The sequence below is a fragment of the Polyodon spathula genome, chromosome 19 (assembly GCF_017654505.1).
Source record: "Polyodon spathula isolate WHYD16114869_AA chromosome 19, ASM1765450v1, whole genome shotgun sequence".
Classification (NCBI taxonomy): domain Eukaryota; kingdom Metazoa; phylum Chordata; class Actinopteri; order Acipenseriformes; family Polyodontidae; genus Polyodon; species Polyodon spathula.
In genome coordinates this window covers 10,772,731-10,793,582 of record NC_054552.1, presented here as the reverse complement: position 1 = coordinate 10,793,582, position 20,852 = coordinate 10,772,731, and the positions used below count along the sequence as shown (strand labels likewise).

Genomic DNA, 20,852 nt, shown 5'->3' with positions numbered 1-20,852 from the left:
AGCCCTCAAGCAAGAAGTAGCCACATTATTTCTCAAACAAGCCACCTGCCTTGTAGAACCCACCTCTCAAGAGGACGGATTCTACTCAAGGTATCGCGATGGAGCATCTGTCGAGGCTGGGTTTCACCCTCAATGATGCCATTTAGTACCGGTTTACTTGGGACTCTGGCTGGACTCCCTTGCAATGCGAGCCTACCTGTCAGACGACAGAGAAGGCGCCATACAGAATTGTCTGTCTATCCCAGTTTCAACAGGTATCTATAGTACCTCTTGATGTTGTCAGAAGTTGCTGGGTTTGATGGCACAGCTTCATCATCCCTACAGCTGGGATTACTCCATATGCGCGCACTTCAGGCATGGCTCATGGCTACTATCGAAAAGAGGAGTGGAGCTAGAGGCTTTCCATGCCCCTCCTTTTTTCTTCGGAGGAGGATCAGAGACTAAACTCCCCCTGCCTGGTTTGGGGAATGAGATATCATGTTGACAGGATGAGAGCCCTGCGTCAGACTGACCAGCTGTTTGTCTGTTATGGTTTAAGGACCCTGGGTCAAGCTCTGTCAAAGCAGCGGCTGTCTCACTTGATTGTGGACACAGTTTTGACTGCATAATACTGGCCTACCCCCACCTGGGCAGGTGCCCGCGCACTCTACCAGATGAGTGGTTACACCATGGTCCCTCTTTAGAGGAGCCTCATTGTCCGACATATGCACTGCGGTTAGCTGGGCTACCCCGCATACGTTCGCCAGGTTCTACCAAATTAATGCGGTAGATCCCTCTATGCCTTCATTAGGCACAAGGGTCTTTTGGGTTGCACGCTCGCACCTCTACCCATGGTTTCCTGGTCTTTATGTTCCTCGTCTGCTGTCTGTGCTCATGCTTCCCCTCCTTGGCTTTTTCACAATAGTATTGGTTAGTGGTCGTCTTGGAATTGAAAGGGAACATTAGGTTATGGATGTAACCCCGGTTCCCTGAAAGAGAAGACGACTACCAACCTGTGTAGTCGCATCGATCACCTTCGAGTTCAATGCAAAAGAGGAAGTGAGCTCCATGGAGTGGCTATTTGCTCCCTCAGAAGGCGGGACCGAGGACGTCGCTCCACAGAAGGGTCTATCGGCAGCTCTGATATAAAATGCTCGGCGAATACCTGATCTGTGGCAGGAATACCCCAAAAGTTTTGTTGGTGGTCGTCTTCTCTTTCAGGGAACCAGGGTTACATCCGTAACCTATCTTTATCATTGCAGATACCAACTGCACCTCAAAATGTGGGGGCACAGAGATTCCATCTTGTTCAGACTTCCACTGAGACTACCCTAAAGGTCAAATGTATTGTCAAATATTCACAAATCCAAAAACAGTAATAAATAAAGATTAAGAACACACTGCCTGCGATAATAAAAGCATTTAAATAATAATAATTCAAATTCAGAGGGTAAAAAGAATTAAGTTGATTTCTTATGGACAAAGAGACATTGTAGTGCATGGGTTTGTATGCGAGACTGTTTAAGGAAACAGAGTGAAAATCTATTCGAAAGCCAAGTCTTATCAATTTTGCCAAGTCATTTTATCATGCTGTTGTGACGTAATGCACATTTATAAACTCCCTTCCGCGCCTTGCATTTGCACTCATCTTTGACCTTGGGCTCAGATGTCAAATTAAAGGGTATAATGAAAAAGCATCGGCCCTTGCAATAGTGTGGGCTTCACATTTTCTTCTAGGTGTAAAGTGGCATTTTATAATCCCCAAATGTAATAAATATCATAGTCATAGGGATCAGATTTGTCATATTTGTCACTCATATTTGTGTAAGCAGCATTCATTTATTTTTAATATTTAGTTTTCAGTATTATTATTATTATTATTATTATTATTATTACCACACATTTTATATTGTATTATGATTTTATATGAATCCAATTTATTACATCTTTGCTTTAAGTGTGCATGAAAACATAAATCAATCAGCAACTTCTTGGCAGTCCAGTGGCTTGTGCCTGTTTGGAAGCCTGCAGTTTCTGTGGTACTATGTAGGTTTAAAAAAAAAAAAAAAAAAGTCCTTTGCCACCTGAAAGTCTCTAAACACAATATAGCATTCTTAATTTACTATTTACTTTTGATCACTAACCAGAGAGGCCTCTTAAATAGCACTTTATTCCACAAGGTAGAGTTTTAGAAAACAAAACTTTGTTTGCTTTAAGATATGTCACTCCTGCTATTGAAGGTCAAGTGAACAATGGCACACACAGTACAGAAGCTGATCAGAATGGTAGAAATCTACAGAGCCAAGCAATGTTTCATTTTGTAGACTGCCAAGGATCTTTCAGCCAATCATAGAGAGCACATTTCACCTGCTGTAAATCTTATCTGAGGCACTGTTGGAATTCCGTTCAACATCAAATTCAATTCAAAATGGTGACATCACAATCATTCACTTAATTGGTATTCTTTTTATCAATCTTTTCTGTCTATCTAATATCTTTATCACAACATTTGAATAATAGTTTAGTTTTCATAACTGGTTTCTGCAAGACTATTATACTGTCTCTTTCACACTAAGCAGCACACAAACATTGCTTAATTTGTGTTGTATCAGAATTCTGAATTCGACAGCAAACTTGAATATTACACGTGATTCTCAGCTTTTTTATTTCTGTTTTGTTTGGGATTTCATTGGTTTGCTTACTAAGAATTTGCTTTCGTATGTGTCACTGTTTTGTATAGGATTTCTAGATATCTAGCGTGATACGAGTGTTAGGGTCCCTGCAGTGTGTACAAGGAATGCATTATGCTACCTTTACTGTGTCCCATGTTGTCTGATCTGCAGCATTTTTTATGTTTCAACATTTTTTGTCACACACTATAAATCGACTGATCAATGTAATTCACAACATTTAGTCTGGAGCGTTCACCAGGAGAAAGAGAATTTCTCTTGTAAACATGGCAGTTTACCCACATAATGCTTCCTCCTGCAGCAATGCTGGTTTTATGTTTCCAAAATATGCATCTCATTTCCATCAGAGCACCAGCTTTGTTGCAGGAGGGAGCATGATCTAGACACACTGCAGTGTTTAAAAGAAAAATGATCTTACTCCTTGGGAACAAAACATTTCAATCAGGAATTCAAAGTCTAACGATCATTGGGAGGGAAGAATAATTTTTTCGGGCTCAGCTTTGTGTAAGCAGCATTTATTTATTTAATAAAGCAGTGTTTGTGGAATATTCATCAACAAACAGTTTTATTGTCTTTGGAAGGATAAGCTTGCAACATTGCGCAGAGCTGAGTGCCTATGTAAATTATACAAGTGTGCAAGAACTAACTTTTGTAAAGATCCATTCAAATTTGTGAAGAAGATATTTACCAGTGAGAGAAATGGCACACTAAAATCATTTAAGTTTGAGCTAGAGAGATATTTGGAGGAAACACATAGATTCAAAAAGGCAGCAGCCTATGTCAATTCCTTCAGACATCCCACTTATCAATCCACCGGAATACCAAATGGAGGACTGTTCATCTAAGTAGAGCAAGCTATGAAAAAAGCAAGGGCGTCATCATCTCCAGGGCCATACTGTTCCATACAGAGTGTACAAGAGTGCTTCTTGAGTTCTACGAATCCTGTGGAAATTGATGAAAGTGGCATGGGAAAAACAGGTTGTACCAAGAGCATGGCACCAAGCAGGTGGAGTCTTTATACCAAAAGAAAAAGATTCTACAAGCATCTATCAGTTTTGTCCTATTTCCCTATTAAACGTAGAAGGCAAGATTTTCTTCAGCATTATTGCTCAGAGATTGTCAACCTACCTATTAAAGAACAGCTTCATTGACACTTCAGTACAAAAAGCAGACATTTCAGGTTTCCCAGGATGCTTAGAACACATCAGCATAATCTGGCAACAAATTCAATAAGCAAAAAAGGAGAGGAAGGAGCTCCATGTGACATTCCTGGATTTGGCTAATGCATATGGTTCAGTGCCACATGAACTTCTTTGGGCAGCATTTGATTTTTTCTGTGCACCGATGACAATAACACATTTAGTGAAAGCCTACTTTGGAGATTTGCAATTTAGTTTTTCAACTTCAGAATCAGCACTACATGGCAATGCCTAGAAGTTGGAATAATGGCAAGATGTACCATTTCTCCACTGGCTTTTACCATGGCAATGGAAATAATTATTATGGCATCAAAATGGGTAGTGGGAGGAGAAAGCTTGGCTTCTGGAATGCGACTACGACCAATTCGAGCATACATGGATGACATGACAACAAGGACTACAACAGTAGCCTGCACTCATCGGTTATTGGGCAAATTAACCAATAACATTGAATGGGCATAAATGCAATTCAAGTCCACTAAATCAAGGAGCATCTCTATAATTAAAGGTAAAGTAGTAGATAAAAGGTTCTACATTAATGGTGAGGCAATACCAACAGTGCCCGAGAAGCCAGTTTGAAAAGTCTAGGGAGATGGTACGACGGGGATCTGATGGACACAGTTCGTGTGGGAGAAGTTAGACAACAAGCAGTGGAAGGGTTGAAAAGCATAGACAGCAGCACTTTACCAGGCAAACTGAAACTCTGGTGCTTTCAGTTTGGTCTACTACCAAGACTGCTGTGGCCACTGACTGTGTACGAGGTTTCCTTGACAACAGTTGAGAAGCTGGAAGCTTTAATCAGTTCATACGTCAGGAAACGGTTGGGAGTTCCACGCTGCCTCAGCAGAGTGGGACTTTATGGTAAAGGAAAACTGCAGCTACCAAGGTCTGTTCTAACCCAGGAGTTTAAGTGCGCCAATGTCTGACTAGAAATGACATTAGTAAATTCACGTGACAAATGCGTAAGGGAGACAGCACCTGCGTTGAAAACTGGAAGAAAATGGATGACAAAGAAAGCTGTGGAAGATGCTAAGGCTGCCCTTCGAATTGGAGATATTATGGGGAAAGTTCAGCATGGAAAAGGAGGTTTTGGTCTCAGTTCAGCTCCTTCTACATGGCACAAGGCAACCCCAGCTCAACGGAGGAAGCTGGTAGTCAATCAGGTGCAAAAGCAGGAGGAGAGGATCAGGTGTGTAAGATGCCAGAATCACTGTTGAGCCCTCTTGAGGTGTCGTGGGCTAGTCAACGAAACACCGAGGATGGAAGGTGCCCACTTGAAGACCCCAGAGATATACCCTACCTGGCTCAATCCAGACAATCAAATAGTTGTCTATTTAGTTTTCTGTGTTTTATTGATTTATTATTATTATTATTATTGTTATTATTATTATTGTTATTATTATTATTATTATTATTGATATTTTATTTATTATTATTATCACACATTTTATATTATGTTCTGATTTTGTATGAATCCAATGCAAATTATTGAGATCTTCTGCTCCATTCACCTGCTTGAGGCTTCAACAAAGTGTTAGAATGTTAGAAAGATGCATTCTAATCTCGTGGTGTCTTTTTATAATCTTAGTAGTTTAAATTTCTGAGCACTTCTACCCCCTTTAAAACCAGCATACTCCTGCTATTACTTACAACGGTAATAGCTTATAAATGTTTTCTTCAAACTTAAAAACTTTAATGTTTGGTAAGGAGATATCTTCTTTATCTTTCTTAGTTCCCTTACCAGAGTTGCCGAGTTAAAATGAATCTTTCAATACCACATTGTTTTAACCTCTGGCCATATCAGTTGATACAGACCCTACATTTTGACATAGTGACTTTGTAGTTGGTACACTGCTGTATTCTATGACTCTGTCATAAAGTTCCATTACCGGTGGTTTCCGGTAGAAATTAACCGTTTCACTGCCACACTGTTTCAACCTCTGGTCCTATCATTGATACTTTCTCACATATCCATGTAACTTCATATTTGCAAACTATTCAGGAGTGACAAAAAAAAACATAAATTCATTTCCTGTAAATTGAGACATGACGGTCTAGATTGATCACTCCCCACTCAGATTGGGTCCTAATATGATACACAAAGAGAGAGAGAGAGAGAGAGAGAGAGAGAGAAAAGAATCAAAAGAAACATTACTATTATAACATTTATTTTTGAAAAAAATAAGGTATGTAGATGATGGAATGTTTTGGGTTTCTTTTTATTCACTCGATCAAGCTTGAATAAAAGCAATAAAGAAAATCGCAGGGAAAAAAAAAACAAAAAAAAACAATATGCCACGTCTGTCAAGAGAGCAGTGCCTTCGTGCAATCTGCATGTTGGAGGCTGGACTAGGGCAGTGTACTGTGGCTCACCGTCTTGGGTGCTCACAGCCAGCAATTTAAAACCTGGCGAGATGGTATGACAAGACACACTCTGTCAATGACAGGCCACGAACTGGGAGACCAAGAATCACAACACCTGTCCAAGATCAACGGATCATTTTGCAGCATTTTCATAATGCCAGTTGTTAATCCGCACAATAAAAAGCCACTGCACCTGCTATAAAACAGAGTTTGTCATTTTTCGATCACATCTAGTGAGTTTTATCCACATATAAGAAAGTTTGACGTTTCTTTTGATGCTCAAATACGAGGATGAGTTTCTTTTGATGCTCAAATATGAGGATGAGTTTCTTTTGATGCTCAGTATATATGTATAATTACTATTTATGCTGTTTGCAATCATCTTTGTGGTTAAGGGTGTAGTTTTGCAAATCTCTTTACCTTTTGAGATACATTGAGCTTGTCTGGAGAATACCAATTGCCAGCCCCGGACCAACTTCCTCATTCTGTTCAAGTCACTAGGATATGTGCCATTTCAACTTTGCTAGTTCCATCTAATCTGTCTATATAAACCGTGTCGGTGGGGTGGTAGGGTTGAAAGGTCACATTATCATATGATTTAGAGGGAATGAGGAAGGTTGTTTAAATCCATCAGACAATCTCAAAGCCAGGCACAGTTTCTCAACGTTCATGAGAGTAAGCCATGTACACAGACCTGCTAAATCACACACATGCCCCAAGGGTGGAAAGATAATATAAAATGCTTTTGTTAGTCTTTTTGTCTCTGATAGAAGCTCTCTTACGTCAAACCTGATGTCGGTATTATTTCCACTCTGATAACGTCTGATTGTGATAGCAGCTTGAAGTTTATATAATGTGTCTATTATAATATAGGATTAGCACTGGATTAAAAAGTGTTAAAACACATATTGCAAACAAAGAACTCCAGTAAGTCAACCTAATATGTAGTGCCAATGTCATCACTTCATATCTCACAGTTTCATAGCATTTGTAAACAGTAAAACTGACAAGTGTCTCATGTACTCTTTTCTCAATGCTGCCCTTCTTGTTGAATAGAAGGAACACATCCAACACAGATCAGTTGCTTCTGGGAGTACTTGTAGGAAAGACTGTTCAGAATGGTTTATTTTATTTTTGACAGCGATGCCCCCCTGAGCACATGTATTGAAGTGTGTGTTTCTCCAGAAAAAAATAAAATAAAATGCTTTTCATTTATTTTCCTTAACCGCACTCAAACTCCCAGAAGCTAGACGCATGGCTCGCATTTGAGTACCAATCACCACTTTTATTATGTTTTCAGTGTCCACATAGCTGCTTCATACAGCCTTATGATGTTTAACAGAAGTGTAGCATTAAAGTATCTGCGAGGAGTGTTCAGAAAATATTCTTTAGCAACATCTTTCAATGAATTACCAATAAAAAAATAAAATCTAATTCACATTTACCATAATGTGTGGGTTTCATATAGGAAAATGTGTGATCTGCAAAGTGTATTGGGTAAGAGTTAATAGACTTGTTTAGTTAAACAGTGAAACACTGTAGAGACTACAGTACTGCGGAGTGATTGTGATGAAGTGGACGCATGCATTCAGATGTTATTCACACTTTTGTGTTTTTCATATATCTAGAGAACCTTTTATGAAAAAAAACAATACAGGTTCCTTATTGTTCTGCCATCATGTCTCTGGTTATTAAGCCTTTCAATACTAAGCATTTTCTCAGACAGGTTAACTAATTAAAGTAATTCTAGCTATCATAACAATTCAATTAATAGGTATCAACTGCACAGTTTTGAAAGAAGCACCATTGGACATGCTGGCCCATTTCACCTCATGTTACCTGCTGAATACATATCAGTCAATAGGGGATGGAGTTGAATGGTTATGGAATTATTTTGTTAGCTACCATCACTTTAAAGAATAAGTAGCTTAAAACATAATTGGCACTGTAATAAGACAATGAGGGAGTGCCCTAAGCGATACTTAGGAGGATTTTAAAGTCTTAAAGAGCTGAGATTATCCTCATATTACCTGTTTTTCTGACTTGTTTCTCATGCTTCCCATGTCAACTTTACCCTTTAGGCTTTTGGATTTGAATACAATAGAATCTTTTATTAGCTAGCACAGACCTGGCATTCAGCCATGAATCAGCATGGACCTTTTACTTCGACGTTTACCTGACATGAAATGAAATTCATTCTGAGCAAATGTTTCCAGTAAATGGAACATGGCTAACAAAGTTGTTCCATCTCATTAAATTGGTGTGTTTTTTATTTTATTTTTTTTTTACAGTTGTATTTTGTGCTGTGCTTTGTGACAGTATTAAATGGAAAATAAATGTACACTATATAACCTTGTACAAGTTTACCATAGTAAAAGCATAGGAAAGTGTAATAAAGCATATGTGCGCACTGTAAAGAATAAGAAGGTATGGAAAAGTATGCTAATAAGCCTGGAACACCAGGATAAACTGTGGTAAATGAATAGTATAACCATGGGTAACGTATAGGAAACCTGCAAAAATACTGCGGTAAACCAACATCAGTATGTACATAACCTCTGCTGAGTAAACAGAGTGTCTGTATGGGGATGAGGGCTGTTTTTGCAACATAAGGAACAGGGTTAGCTAAAAGGTGCAGAATGTTTTGGTCAGCAGTGCTTGTGGAAATCTGATATGCTTAGATATATTCTCTAGATATAGTCTCTAGGTACTGACCTTTTAAAAGGTGTAGCTGTTGGTCTACAGGTACCCTTAAAAAGTTTACTATAATAAAAGCATTGCAAAGTGAAATGAATAACATTGAAAGCCCACAGAGGTATGATAAAACAAATGTAACATGGTAAACTCATAGTATAACTATGGGAAAACTGCAAAATGTCATTAAAAATTTACTGTGGCAAAAACCAGGTTTTGACCCAGAGTGGAGGACTATTAGTTGAATGTAAACATTCAAAATCAAGCAATGAAAACTGTATTTTTTGTCTTGTATTACTACTTCTAATTTCCACTTGCCACACTGTACCACCTGGTGACCCAATATAGTCATTGCGCCATGATTTTTGTAATATTTCTCGTCAAGGTGAGGTAACATCCTAATTCTCTTTCACAGGCCATAGTTTTAGATTTACTGCTTCTAAAGTAGTCGAGATGAAGAAGTGGGAGACATGTAAATATCTTATAGGGCATACACACTGCAACTCTGGGTTTCCACTTGGCTTTTTGACTAAAGTAAAGTATTATGTAGTGTCGTTATACATATTTGGTTGATCTTTGGAAAACCTTAGTGTTACAGAGTAGAACCCTACAGAGTGTATAAGAAATGCATTAGGCTATCTTTGCTGTGTCCTATGTTGTCCATATCGCAGTGTTATACATTTTAAACAAATTGTCAAATTTGTAAAAAAAAAAAAAATTAAGTGTTTGACAGGAGAAAAAAATGTCTTCTAAATATCCTGGTATATCCAGATCGCACTCTCTTCTGCAACAATGGATAGTTGTAGTTTCTAATTTATCACACTATCTTCAAATAACTTTTTTTTTTTTTTTTTTTTGTATTGTTACTTTACCTTTTTTGATGTGTGCAGTTACCCCTACTAGTTCTTATTCCAATCACTCAGATACTGTGTTTTACATTTTTATGTGGCTATGTTATCATGCTTTCTCCTATGTGACTTTGCTCTTCAGTTTTAGTGGCCTGTCAATAATAATAGATTTATTTTATATAGCGCCTTTCATTACAGAAATCGCAAAGCACTTTACAGAAAGATTAAAACAAACCTAAAAACAGTAAACACATTGCAAAAACGACAGTTAATAAATAAGTCTTTATTCCAGACTTAAAAGCCTCAATAGTTTCACAGTCCTTCAAATCTCCAGGCAGGTTATTCCAGAGGCAACAAAGGGCTTGTTCGCCCGCAGTGCTCAGCCTTGTCCGCGGCACAAGCAGTTGGGCACTACTAGCAGACTGCAAACTCCACTGCGGCATGTAATGACAGAGCATGTGCTTAAGATTGGGCCAAACCATTGTGCAAGAGAACTGGGCTCTGAAGCACTTTTTAACCTCATCCCATGTCTCCAACAGGGGAAAGAATCCTTAAGGGCAGTGCATCATCACGCAACAAAAGCCAGTACCATCTAGGGAGCAGCTATTCAGTATCAAGTTTCCTTCTGTATTGCTGTAGTTCATGACTGACAACTAAAACAGAAGAGCATTTTATGAACTCGTAGTGGCATGGAGTCACTTGGTATAGCCACAAACGGTGTGATCTATCTAGCTGATGTTGAGTGTTGAATTTTGGGACTGGCAGAACAGGCCAGGTGGACCCAATATAGTGAATGGAAATGCACAACCAATATGATTTATTGGAATTATCTTCATTATATATAAACACTTGAGGTTCATTATGAGAATCTACAACCTTAAGTTCCAGATTACACCTTGCTAATGGAAACATTGCCTGGGAAAACAACAGTCTACCTTCAGACTTGATCTATCCCTAAGATAGTAAACATACAGCACATACAATCTATGGAGTAGTTATCACAAGTGGAACGAGAGAAAAAAAATGACAAACACTTTGGCAGTCTGCTGCAGTGTATAGATTGAGGTGCCAGGAACTTCTTAAAATTGTTTTATTTGCATCATTAAGAATAACACATTTAAAGTGTAAGATTTATAATGGTGCTTCTGCTGTGGACTTTTCAGGGACCCCAACTGACTCTTTGGAAAGCTGATTAGTTAGTTTACATAAAGGTTTTATCAGAGGTGCTAAAAATCTGTCTCCTGTGGTATTTAAAAAAAAAAAAAAAAAAATTGGTCTCCCGAGTGGCTAACCTGGTAAAAGAACGGCAGCATGGTGAGTCTTAGTCAGGGGAATGGAGGTTTGTGTCCTGGCTGTACAAAGTCCTGGCACTCCTGCGGGTAAAAATCGAGCTCAAAGTTATGCCGTTTTTTCCTTAACCAAGTTTCAAGTGCAATAGTTTAGCTGTAGACATGCTTCAAATGACAGACATCAACCGGTTGTTTTTTTTAATGAAGTGCATATTGTCAAATATCAATTGATAAACATATTTTATATAAAATTCATAAACACTCTGTCCTCAGCAGAAACGCTGCATTTGTTCTATGGTGTATTTCAGGTTAACGGTTCCATAGAGCTTCAAACCTCTGAGTTCTAAAAGGTCACCAGGATGTGATGACTGAAACACAAAACAATATACAAAGTGAATCTAAACAACAAGACTAGTTAAGATAACTGACATTTCATATCCATACCAAGGTCTTCTTTTAAGGCTTCACTTTTTTGATTTGCGTGTTTGTTTTATCTTTGTACAACTTTCAAAAAGGTGTTTTCAGAATGTTCACACAGTTCATTTAATTGAAGACAAACAAAGAAGTACTTGCATTTCAGCTTAATCTTTTATCAGTAAAGGAAACTGTGGAATTCAATATACTGAACAGCTTGTGTTTTCAAAGGGAGCAACGTGAGCACAACATTGACATCATTATCAAGTTCATTAGACTAAAATAACTTGTGATGAGTTGAGCTAATCTGTTGAAATAATTAAAGCAGTTTTGTCATTCAACACCCTCTGCTATCTTGAATCCATTCCATTCTTTATTTATTTATTTATTTTTTTAATTACCAGCCACTTAGTACAGTAACGCTGAAATCAGAACTTTAGCACCTGGAGGTTATAGGGCAGCAGAACAGAGCATTTAAACTTAAGTGGGGGAAATGCTTAGCAGAGTGTAGATGTAGGTCGACACTGAGGGTTCTTAGAATACTGGGAGCATCAGCATTCTTCAGCAAGCTCAAACACTTTGTGGAAATGAAAGTGGAACTGTAATAAAAGATTTCTGCTGTACCAGTGGCTATTGTATCCAAAGAATGTATTGAGACCCCCAGATAGTATTTTGATTGTGCGCATCAAGTGGGGCACTAATACATGCAGGAAGTGAATGCACTCTGTCTTGCACTTTTTCACAGGGAAGGGAAAATTGATACTTGTGTGCAGTTACAGCTTCAAAATATCTGCGATGAACACAGATAATTTAAGAGTTTTTACAGGAACTATGTTTTTGACACTGGTACATTGAGATAATGCCTGTGGCGTATTTATGGCCAATTGCTTCCACATTGCAGCTTACCAAAGTGAGAGTTGGGATGGAAGACTCAGTTTAGGCACACCAGGCCAGGCGTGGCAGATGAATCGCTGGCTGAAGCGAGGCTGTGGAAACATAGCTTAGGTGAAAACAATGTCCAGAAAGACCAATGTTTTCAGTTGAGAGAAAGTTATTACTTTTCAAAGGTATAAGAGCTTCTGCATTTCCCCCTTGCATCTGTAAAAATATGAACCACAAATTATTTTGGTCATTGAAAGTCATTTAAATAGTTTCAAGTTCAGGCTAGTTGCAGAATTTTTAAAAAGCAGGGCTGTTAGTATTGGATGTCTCTGGAAAGTAGAAATAACATTGGGTTAAATAGTTTTATGATCTACTTACCAAGTATCAGATATTGAATTTGTAAATAACTCATTTTCTCCGTCTTGCCTTCCTGTTCCCTTGAAATTAAAAACCACTGAGAAATGTCTGTCTCACTTGTAGAAACAAAAGTAAATCCCTGGCTGGTAGGAGGGTTTGCGTGTTAAACTTTTGTTTTGTTAAATCCTAAGTGTGTCGTGTTTTGCATAATGAAGAAAATAACAGTGATTCATTAGATTAGCAGAAACCTACAGTACTGGCCATACATCGTATCACCTTACGTTTAAGGAACATTTAATTAGATTTTACTGACCTTAATGGCTGACCTATTAAACCACTGATGGGTGGAGTGGCTTGAAACCCTTATTATACTGTTCATCTTGGCTGAGAGCCCACAGGAAAGGTGGCAGTCGACTTTGCTCTCCTGTAGCCCATCTGGCCCAAGTAATTACATATTTTAAAGAAGTTTGTGATTCATTGAAAAATAAATCATTTTTGGAAATATTGCTAACATTTACAAATACTGTATATTGTATGACTTTTAAATAAGTGGCTTACTTGTTTGGTTGGTTACTGCTTGTTTTGTCACTGCTATGGTTCATGGTTGCTGGAATTCTTACTGCTACCACAATGAGGAAGCTTATCTTGCCCACAATGCTGATCATACAATAGACACAGCCATCATAACGTTGTTGTTTCCAGTTTTATTTTACCTGAAGGTACAGCAATATTACAATAGCCAAGGCAGCAGTGCTGTACTAACAGCTGTCTGTCCAGAATGTAGGCAGCAGGCTTGCATACAAAGCTAAATATCATTTTATTTGAAATCGGGATGGACAGTAGAACAGTAGAGCATTAATGCTACTTTATTGATCCATGCTCTGTTATTCATTACATATTTATATAAACTACACAGACACTTTACACTAAGTGAATGCTAAATAACCTCATAGCCTGTATCACAGAGCCAGTGCCATTAAGTGAAAGCCACTTTGCAAAGTTGATGATGTGCACTAGATGGCGCTTACTAATATTAAGATCTAGCTGTACTGTATGTCTATGGCAGACAAATGGAATTGGAGAGCAACTCCTGAACTCGTGTGAAACCTTAACACATACAAAAAAATAAAAAACACAATATTTGAGTTGTTAAAATTAGAAGCTGAGCATATATGCATCTTATGTGAGGGAAGTGTAAAAATGACCAGTCCTCTCCCCCTGAAGCAGTACGTTTTAAGAGATTTTCCATCGCAAGTCTTTTATAAATGTTTTTTGGCTGACTTTTTAAACAGTGTTTAGGTTTGTGTTTAGGGTTAAATAGGCTTTAATAACATCATGCCCTTGGAGGACTGTGTAATTGTTCGATAAGCAGTTAGAGAACTCTTTCTTACTAAATTGACAATGACAGCCTCTTGATTGCAGAGCAGATATTTCAGGTTTTATGAAGAGCCTAACTGCAGTTCTGACTTCCAAGCCTAATACTGTAGCCATAGGCTGAGTTAGTTGGTAAACTGCCATGTAATGTCCTGCCTTCCTCAGCCCGGTATGTGTGAAGAAATCCTGCGTAGATTGTGTAACCCTGCTTCTCTGATTGACTGACTAAACCACTTTTCTGTCTCATGTTTTCAGTTTGTGTTAATGTTCCACTAATGAGTCCCTGTACGCTGCAGGCAGTAGGAGCCTCTTCTTCTTCCCAGAATCCTGCTGTAAAATGATGACGTTGCGTGTTCTAGCAAGGGAGGCAGTTTTTTCTTAGTTGCACAGAAGCAGGCCAGAAGTTCTAGCAATCATGGAAAAAGGTGAATTTGGTTGACACTGGGATATAGATATGTGACAGTCAAGTCTGCGGTTGTAAAATATGATATCTACAGAATGCAACTGTAAATCACTTATAAGAAAGAAACCATTAGGCCCTACATCAGTTGCAATACAGATTGAAGTCCATCTTATCCTCGTTTCAGGTACTGCAGTGTCCCACAATACCATAACTGTGGACAATTAAGGGTCTTAGGGCCAGATATTCAAAAGATGCTATTATTATAATCTCCTTTTTCAGTAAAGCTGCCATTTTTATGCCTTTGAACACTGAGCTATTGTCTCGTACCAGCATCATTTGGGTGCAGACCTGGGGTCAATTACAATTGTAATTGTCATTTGTAATTAATTGAACCTTGGCACATTGTGGAATTATCATATAATTGATCAATTCCAGTTCAATTACACACCTTTCCAAGCTTAATCATTTACTGTTCCATGTTGTGTTTTGCATTGAGGGAACATTCTTCTCATATTTTCAACCACTTTTAGTGACCCCTTTAGTTTGAAAAAAAACATTAATTACACAGGTGTTTGAACCTGTGATTACCGCTGGGCAGAATAAACAGAGTTAATATGTTAATGTGTGGAGCTATTTATGCTATTTTTTAATGTACATGTAATTATAATTGCAATTACTGCAGCTTAACTGTAATTAAACAAAGTAGTGTACAGTGACAATTTCAGCAAAGGACTCTGCTGTAATTAATTATAATTGACCTCGGTTCTGTTTTGGGTGTAGCCTGAGTTACGATTAATTTCCTTTTTAGATTAATTTGTGTTAATTTCCGCAACCTTGTGGTATTAGCATTTATACTCTTAAATTTAACAGACTTGCGAATATATGCAAGATATTTTGCAATGCAAGCAATGTTGCATGAATTCGCAAAAATCTTTGAATGTCTGGCCCTAATCATTTTTTTAAAGTTGTTCTTTGATCTTTTTTTTTTTTTAAATCTGTTGTTGCCCATACTGCTGTTCATAGAACATGTTTGTGTGTTTTTTATAAACTAAACTATTAAATGCACTATAATATTGGATGTCTATAAAAAGAGAGCACACATCTAGAGAAACAAATATCATCTTTTTTTTACTTTAGACCTTTTCCTTTCCATTAAAGAAACATATCTGTGTATTTTGTGTTGAACAGTCATCAGCAGTCTTTCTATTCTGAATTAAAACATAAGACTATAAGGGATTTCGAATGATTTGGAATAGATGTCTTCCCGAACAGTGTGTGTGTGTGCATTCTGTGCACCTGATTAGGATGTCAATATAGTGTGTGTGTATGTATATATATGTGTGTGTATATATATATATATATATATATTTATATATATATATATTTATATATATATATATATATTTTTTTTGTATTGGAGTATTGACTGTATTTGTATAAACTAATACATTTTTAGCTGTGAATTACCAAAAAAAGTATGAACAAAATGGTGATTTAAATATAATATTGTGTGTTTGACCTATCAGAAATGATTTTAACTATTATCTGATTTAAAATGTCAAAAAATAATCAATGTATGGCTCAAGTTAATGTATTATAATCTATTGTAATGTATTTTTTATTCAGTATCAACTATCGGTAAATGTTTAAAACTCAACTATTTGTGTGTGGTGTGTGTGTGTGTGTGTGTGTGTATATATATATATAGATATATATATATATATCTATTATATATATAATAAAACAAAACGAAAATATGTAACGTGCATTTTTTTTGTTTTTGCAATGCACTACCACTTCTGTCCAGCAGAGATTATTATTCTGTCTTCTGGAAGTTTTAATGTCTTTTTAATGTGTTTTCCCCTCACAGATTTCTCATAGTGCTCGTTTGCCTCATCTTCAGTGTCTTGTCGACCATAGAGCAGTACACAGCTTTTGCACATGGCACTCTGTTCTGGATGGTATGTAAAAAAAAAAATTTTCATTAATTAAAAACATTTTCAGGTTCATCTGTATAGATCAGCAAAAGTAACACACCACAGAATTCCAGGAAACTCCTGTACAGGAGAAAAACACAAGGAACAGACATGCTACTAGATTATTTCATTAAGCAGCAACATTCTGTCCTCTTAACATACAGTACATGTGTTATCATTATTTTCTAGGTCTTCCATTTTCATTGAAACCTGCACACATTTTGGTAAAGGTGGATTTGATTTATTAGAAGGAATTTATTTGAAGCTGTTGGTGAAGAATCGGTCATAGAACAAAGTTGACATTGAAATTCAACTCAAAAGCCAGTCAATGCGTGAAGCTTCTGGGAGAAAATAAATGTCATAATTATAAAACACTCAACAGTAGCTAATTTAGAAATAGGAAAGAAACTAAAAGTCTTTCTCAATGTTGAAATGAGTACTTTACATCACAGGGAGTCCAGTGTTAACATGTCAAGGGCCTCTTACTGTAGAAAGGTACAGGAGAGGGGTTAGGAGGGAACTGTATATTTGGGTACGTTAAGTGGGAAATGTTAGTGGTATAGTGGTGTTTTGTTTATTCTAAAGGGAGTATATGCTATTGGTTGTGCTATCAATAGTTCCTCCTTTTTCTTTCACTTTCTTTTTTGCAGTGTTGGTAGAATATTGTGCTGATATTTGTGATGTTGCTGCGTAATGAACGAGGAACTATCGAGGCTTTTTGATTTGGATTAATTGTATTAAAATACTATTCCTTGAAGTGATAACCATATCTTAATCAAATGTCTTCCCTGGTCTTAATGTCAGAAAAATTCATCAGTCAAGCCCATTTTGATTAATTTGATTTATTTAAATCAGGTTTGCAGTCAATGAAACAATTTTCAGCTATTTTGCATCCATATACATATGGTAAAATTACAAAGACAGATACTACATGTCTTTGGTATTTTAGTGTAATTCTTCCCAGTTGTTTCCAAGAACATTAGTGGCACAGAATGTTGGGCACGCCAGGCATGGAACTTACTTAACCACTAGGTGGTGCTATTTGATTATAAATTATGTGCACATTATCACTCCTCTCAGAGCTGTCCAAACTTCTTGGGCAAAAGAGCCATCATTATTACCAGGAAGTTTTTTTAAAGAGCCGTACAAAAAACACACACACACACACACACACAAAAGATTAGTTTATTAAAGCTGACTAAACAGTAGCAACAACACCATGATACCACTTCAGTAGTTTTCGGCTCAATAAAAACATTGTTTGTCTAAAACACAATCATTTTCGCTGTACTTGCTTCCTCCATATACAACTTGTCCTTGAAGTCTGTTGAAACTCATTGCAAACTTCTTCTTTTTTATATTAATAATAAATCATTAATATACCCCAGCATGTCTGTCTTTTTTAGATGAATCTGACAAGAATACTAATCATGTCTTTTTAAGAGTCTGCAGGTTACATCTCCTCTTGATGATGGAAACTGAAACCTCCACTTTCTTTTAATACTGCAACAAATGCAGCACTGTTTTGGTTAATTAAAATCCAGCCAAATTGAGAGTTAATCCAAATAAACAATAGTCTTATACAAAGAGTACTGTCAAATATCAAGACTGGGATCACTTTGAATATAGTAATGCATGTTTTTGTGAAAGACGACCTTGTGTTGTGCCAATGTTCTACCAAAAGGTGGCAGCATGTATCTTGTGAAAATCCTATTGCCTGCCAAACTGCCCATGAAGTTTTTTGTGTTTTGGTTTGGTATTACTTGTTGTTTGAGGGAATTTGTAGCAGGTTAGGTCACATACAGGATAAGGACATAACGTTGAAAACAGACCAGCCGATTTATAGTCATTTTTAACATTGATAGAAAAATACATTGTGTAAATATGTTTTCAAATGTTCAGTGGTGGGAGTGACAGTTTACAACATTTGCCATTTCTGTGGTATTTCTGTCTAAACCCATTCTTCTCATTAAACGGGCATGTCCGTGCCTCTACTTGCAGCAGCAGGAGGTTATGGATGACAAGTTCTGATGTAGTCTTGTAAGGCATAACAAAAATGTAAACTAATAAAAAAGGGGATCATTTCTTTTGTCTTTCAATATGGTAGTAGGCACTCGTTAATCCAGCCCAGATGGCACCCGTTCAGAAGAGTTTGGTGTGCTATATTGCCTTGTCTGGTTTTTTTATTTTATTTATTTTTTTGAAATATCAAAAATCAGTTATAGTAATGTGAATACAAACACTGGGAAGCTTGAAATGTTTTAGATACTTGATTTTTCTGAAATTTGAAGTTTGATTTCTTCAGCTGTAATACCATGCATTCAAATAAAATAGCAGTGTTCGAATTATAGGTAATTTCAGACTACATTTTACAGGACTTAGATGTTTTTGTACCTCAGTAGGACCACTTTAATACAGGTTTTACTGTGTATGAAAGAAACCAATATAAATCAGTCTTATAATTAACAGATTTGTATCCTCAAACACAGCCAGTTATGGATGATATGGCAAGTGGCCAGCTGTTCAGCATGTTAATAAACTGATTACAAAAATAGCAAATCCTAAATCACCCACCAAAAACAAAAGGGAAGATCAAGAAATCAGTCTTAGCTGGATTGAAAAGGGAAAATAAATACATTTTAAAGGATTAAAAAATAAATTGGTATTAATCACTACTTGTTCTCTAAAAGGCAACAGCCTAGAGAAGGCACAGTCTGATGTCTTTGCAGAGTCAGAGCGGCATAGATTTATGCTGTGAATTTGTAATTTAAAAGATTTAGAGATCACAAGTTAATCTGCAGACAATGGTTACAGTAGCAGGTCTTTTTTTGGGGGAGTGTTGCTGCTCTATTGACTTCATCAGGATTAACCCCCTGGATAAGTACTGGCTGTGACAGGTGTCCCCTTTTTATGTTGCTCCCAAATGTCAAGGGACTTGATCATTAAGTATTGAACCCATGTGCCACTCAAGCTGTATCCTGAGAGGACTTTGGTGGGATTTGTTCAGCTCTTGTTTTTACATCTGACCCCTCCAGCTGGGTCCTATTGTTTTAGTGTAATGTTGCAGCTTAGATAAGAAGAGCCTGAAGCAGCCTGGAGTTCTGGTGGAAGAGATACACTGCACTGCTAATGAAGCCAGAGATTCAGAGAAGAGACTACCATCCAGCATGTATTGGGACAGACTAATACATGCACAGACATGTCCATTTAGTATCCATTTGGCTGACAGACCCCTTGCTCACTAAATACCTTGGTATCTCTGGTTTATATGAGGGGTGGAGTCTCTCTTATACTCCCTTTTTTTGGGATCCTGTTATCCTGCGTTAACGCGACACGGTACCTCAAACCATAAAGAATTACCAAGGTTTTCTAGAAAAAAAAAAAAAAAAAAATATATATATATATATATATATATATATATATATATATATATATATATATATATATATATATATATTATACACACACATGTTTACAGTATTTAAGCTGATATGAGTGCCATTAAGAATACATCTACATGCAACATATCTCAATGTGTAAACTATAGTAACTATATACAGCAAGTATAGAATTATACACTACTACACTGTTTCTGTAGTAAACTGCAAACTAGTTCCAGCACTTTTGTAGTGTGATGTACGTAGTAGCAATCTGTCAACAAATAAAAACACGACTTTTTACATAGAGATCGGATTTTAACCCTTCATTGGCAAATTCAAAACCCCCAAATATAACCCAATCATAACCATATTTTATCCAGTACACTGATTTGTGGATTCAAGCAGTTTGTAGTTATTTCCTGCTGCTGGGTTCAAAACCTTTAGTCAAACAATGAAAAAAACAACAAAAAAAAAAACAATAAATGGTTGGAAACACCTATACAGAGATTTCATATTAGTACATGGCAATAGTTCAAATATATAATAGGCTATTATAAATAGTTTTCATGTTCAGTATATCTTTAATTATCTTCTTGTTTCTTTTATGTCCGTCTCAAAGTACTACATAACATGATATTCATATTTTATCATCTTCTACAACCTTTATTTACAAGGTGGCATTGAAATATGTACAATTTAATCTACAATTATTATTAAAAGTTATTACTGTGAAATGTACCATTTATAATATGAATTGATCGCAATTACCTAGTAAATGTTCTCATGGCAAAAACAACGCAAAGGTAAGCTATTGGATTTTGTTTTTTTCTCAGCCTTTTTCATGTTTTAGTTAAATGCATGCTGTGGCTTTGACATACATACCTTGCTGAAAATGTGGCAAGTTTGGGTTGCAAAGTTCAAAAAGATTCTTGACAAGTTTCTTTGGGGAGGGGAAGTGCTGCAATTTTTTTGTTAAAGATGCAAAATAAAGATAAAGGAAGAT

The 20,852-nt window shown here is 36.8% G+C and overlaps 1 protein-coding gene across 4 annotated transcripts in view; it reads left to right on the top strand.

Annotated features, from left to right (window-relative positions):
• LOC121294959 (potassium voltage-gated channel subfamily KQT member 1-like) overlaps positions 1-20,852 on the top strand; it is a 338,253-nt gene that overhangs the window by 15,240 nt on the left and 302,161 nt on the right. For all 4 annotated transcript variants that reach the window (XM_041219215.1, XM_041219214.1, XM_041219213.1 and 1 more), the window contains exon 3: positions 16,364-16,454. In XM_041219215.1, the coding sequence (XP_041075149.1) occupies positions 16,364-16,454 (91 nt within the window). The remainder of the gene's footprint in view (positions 1-16,363; positions 16,455-20,852) is intronic.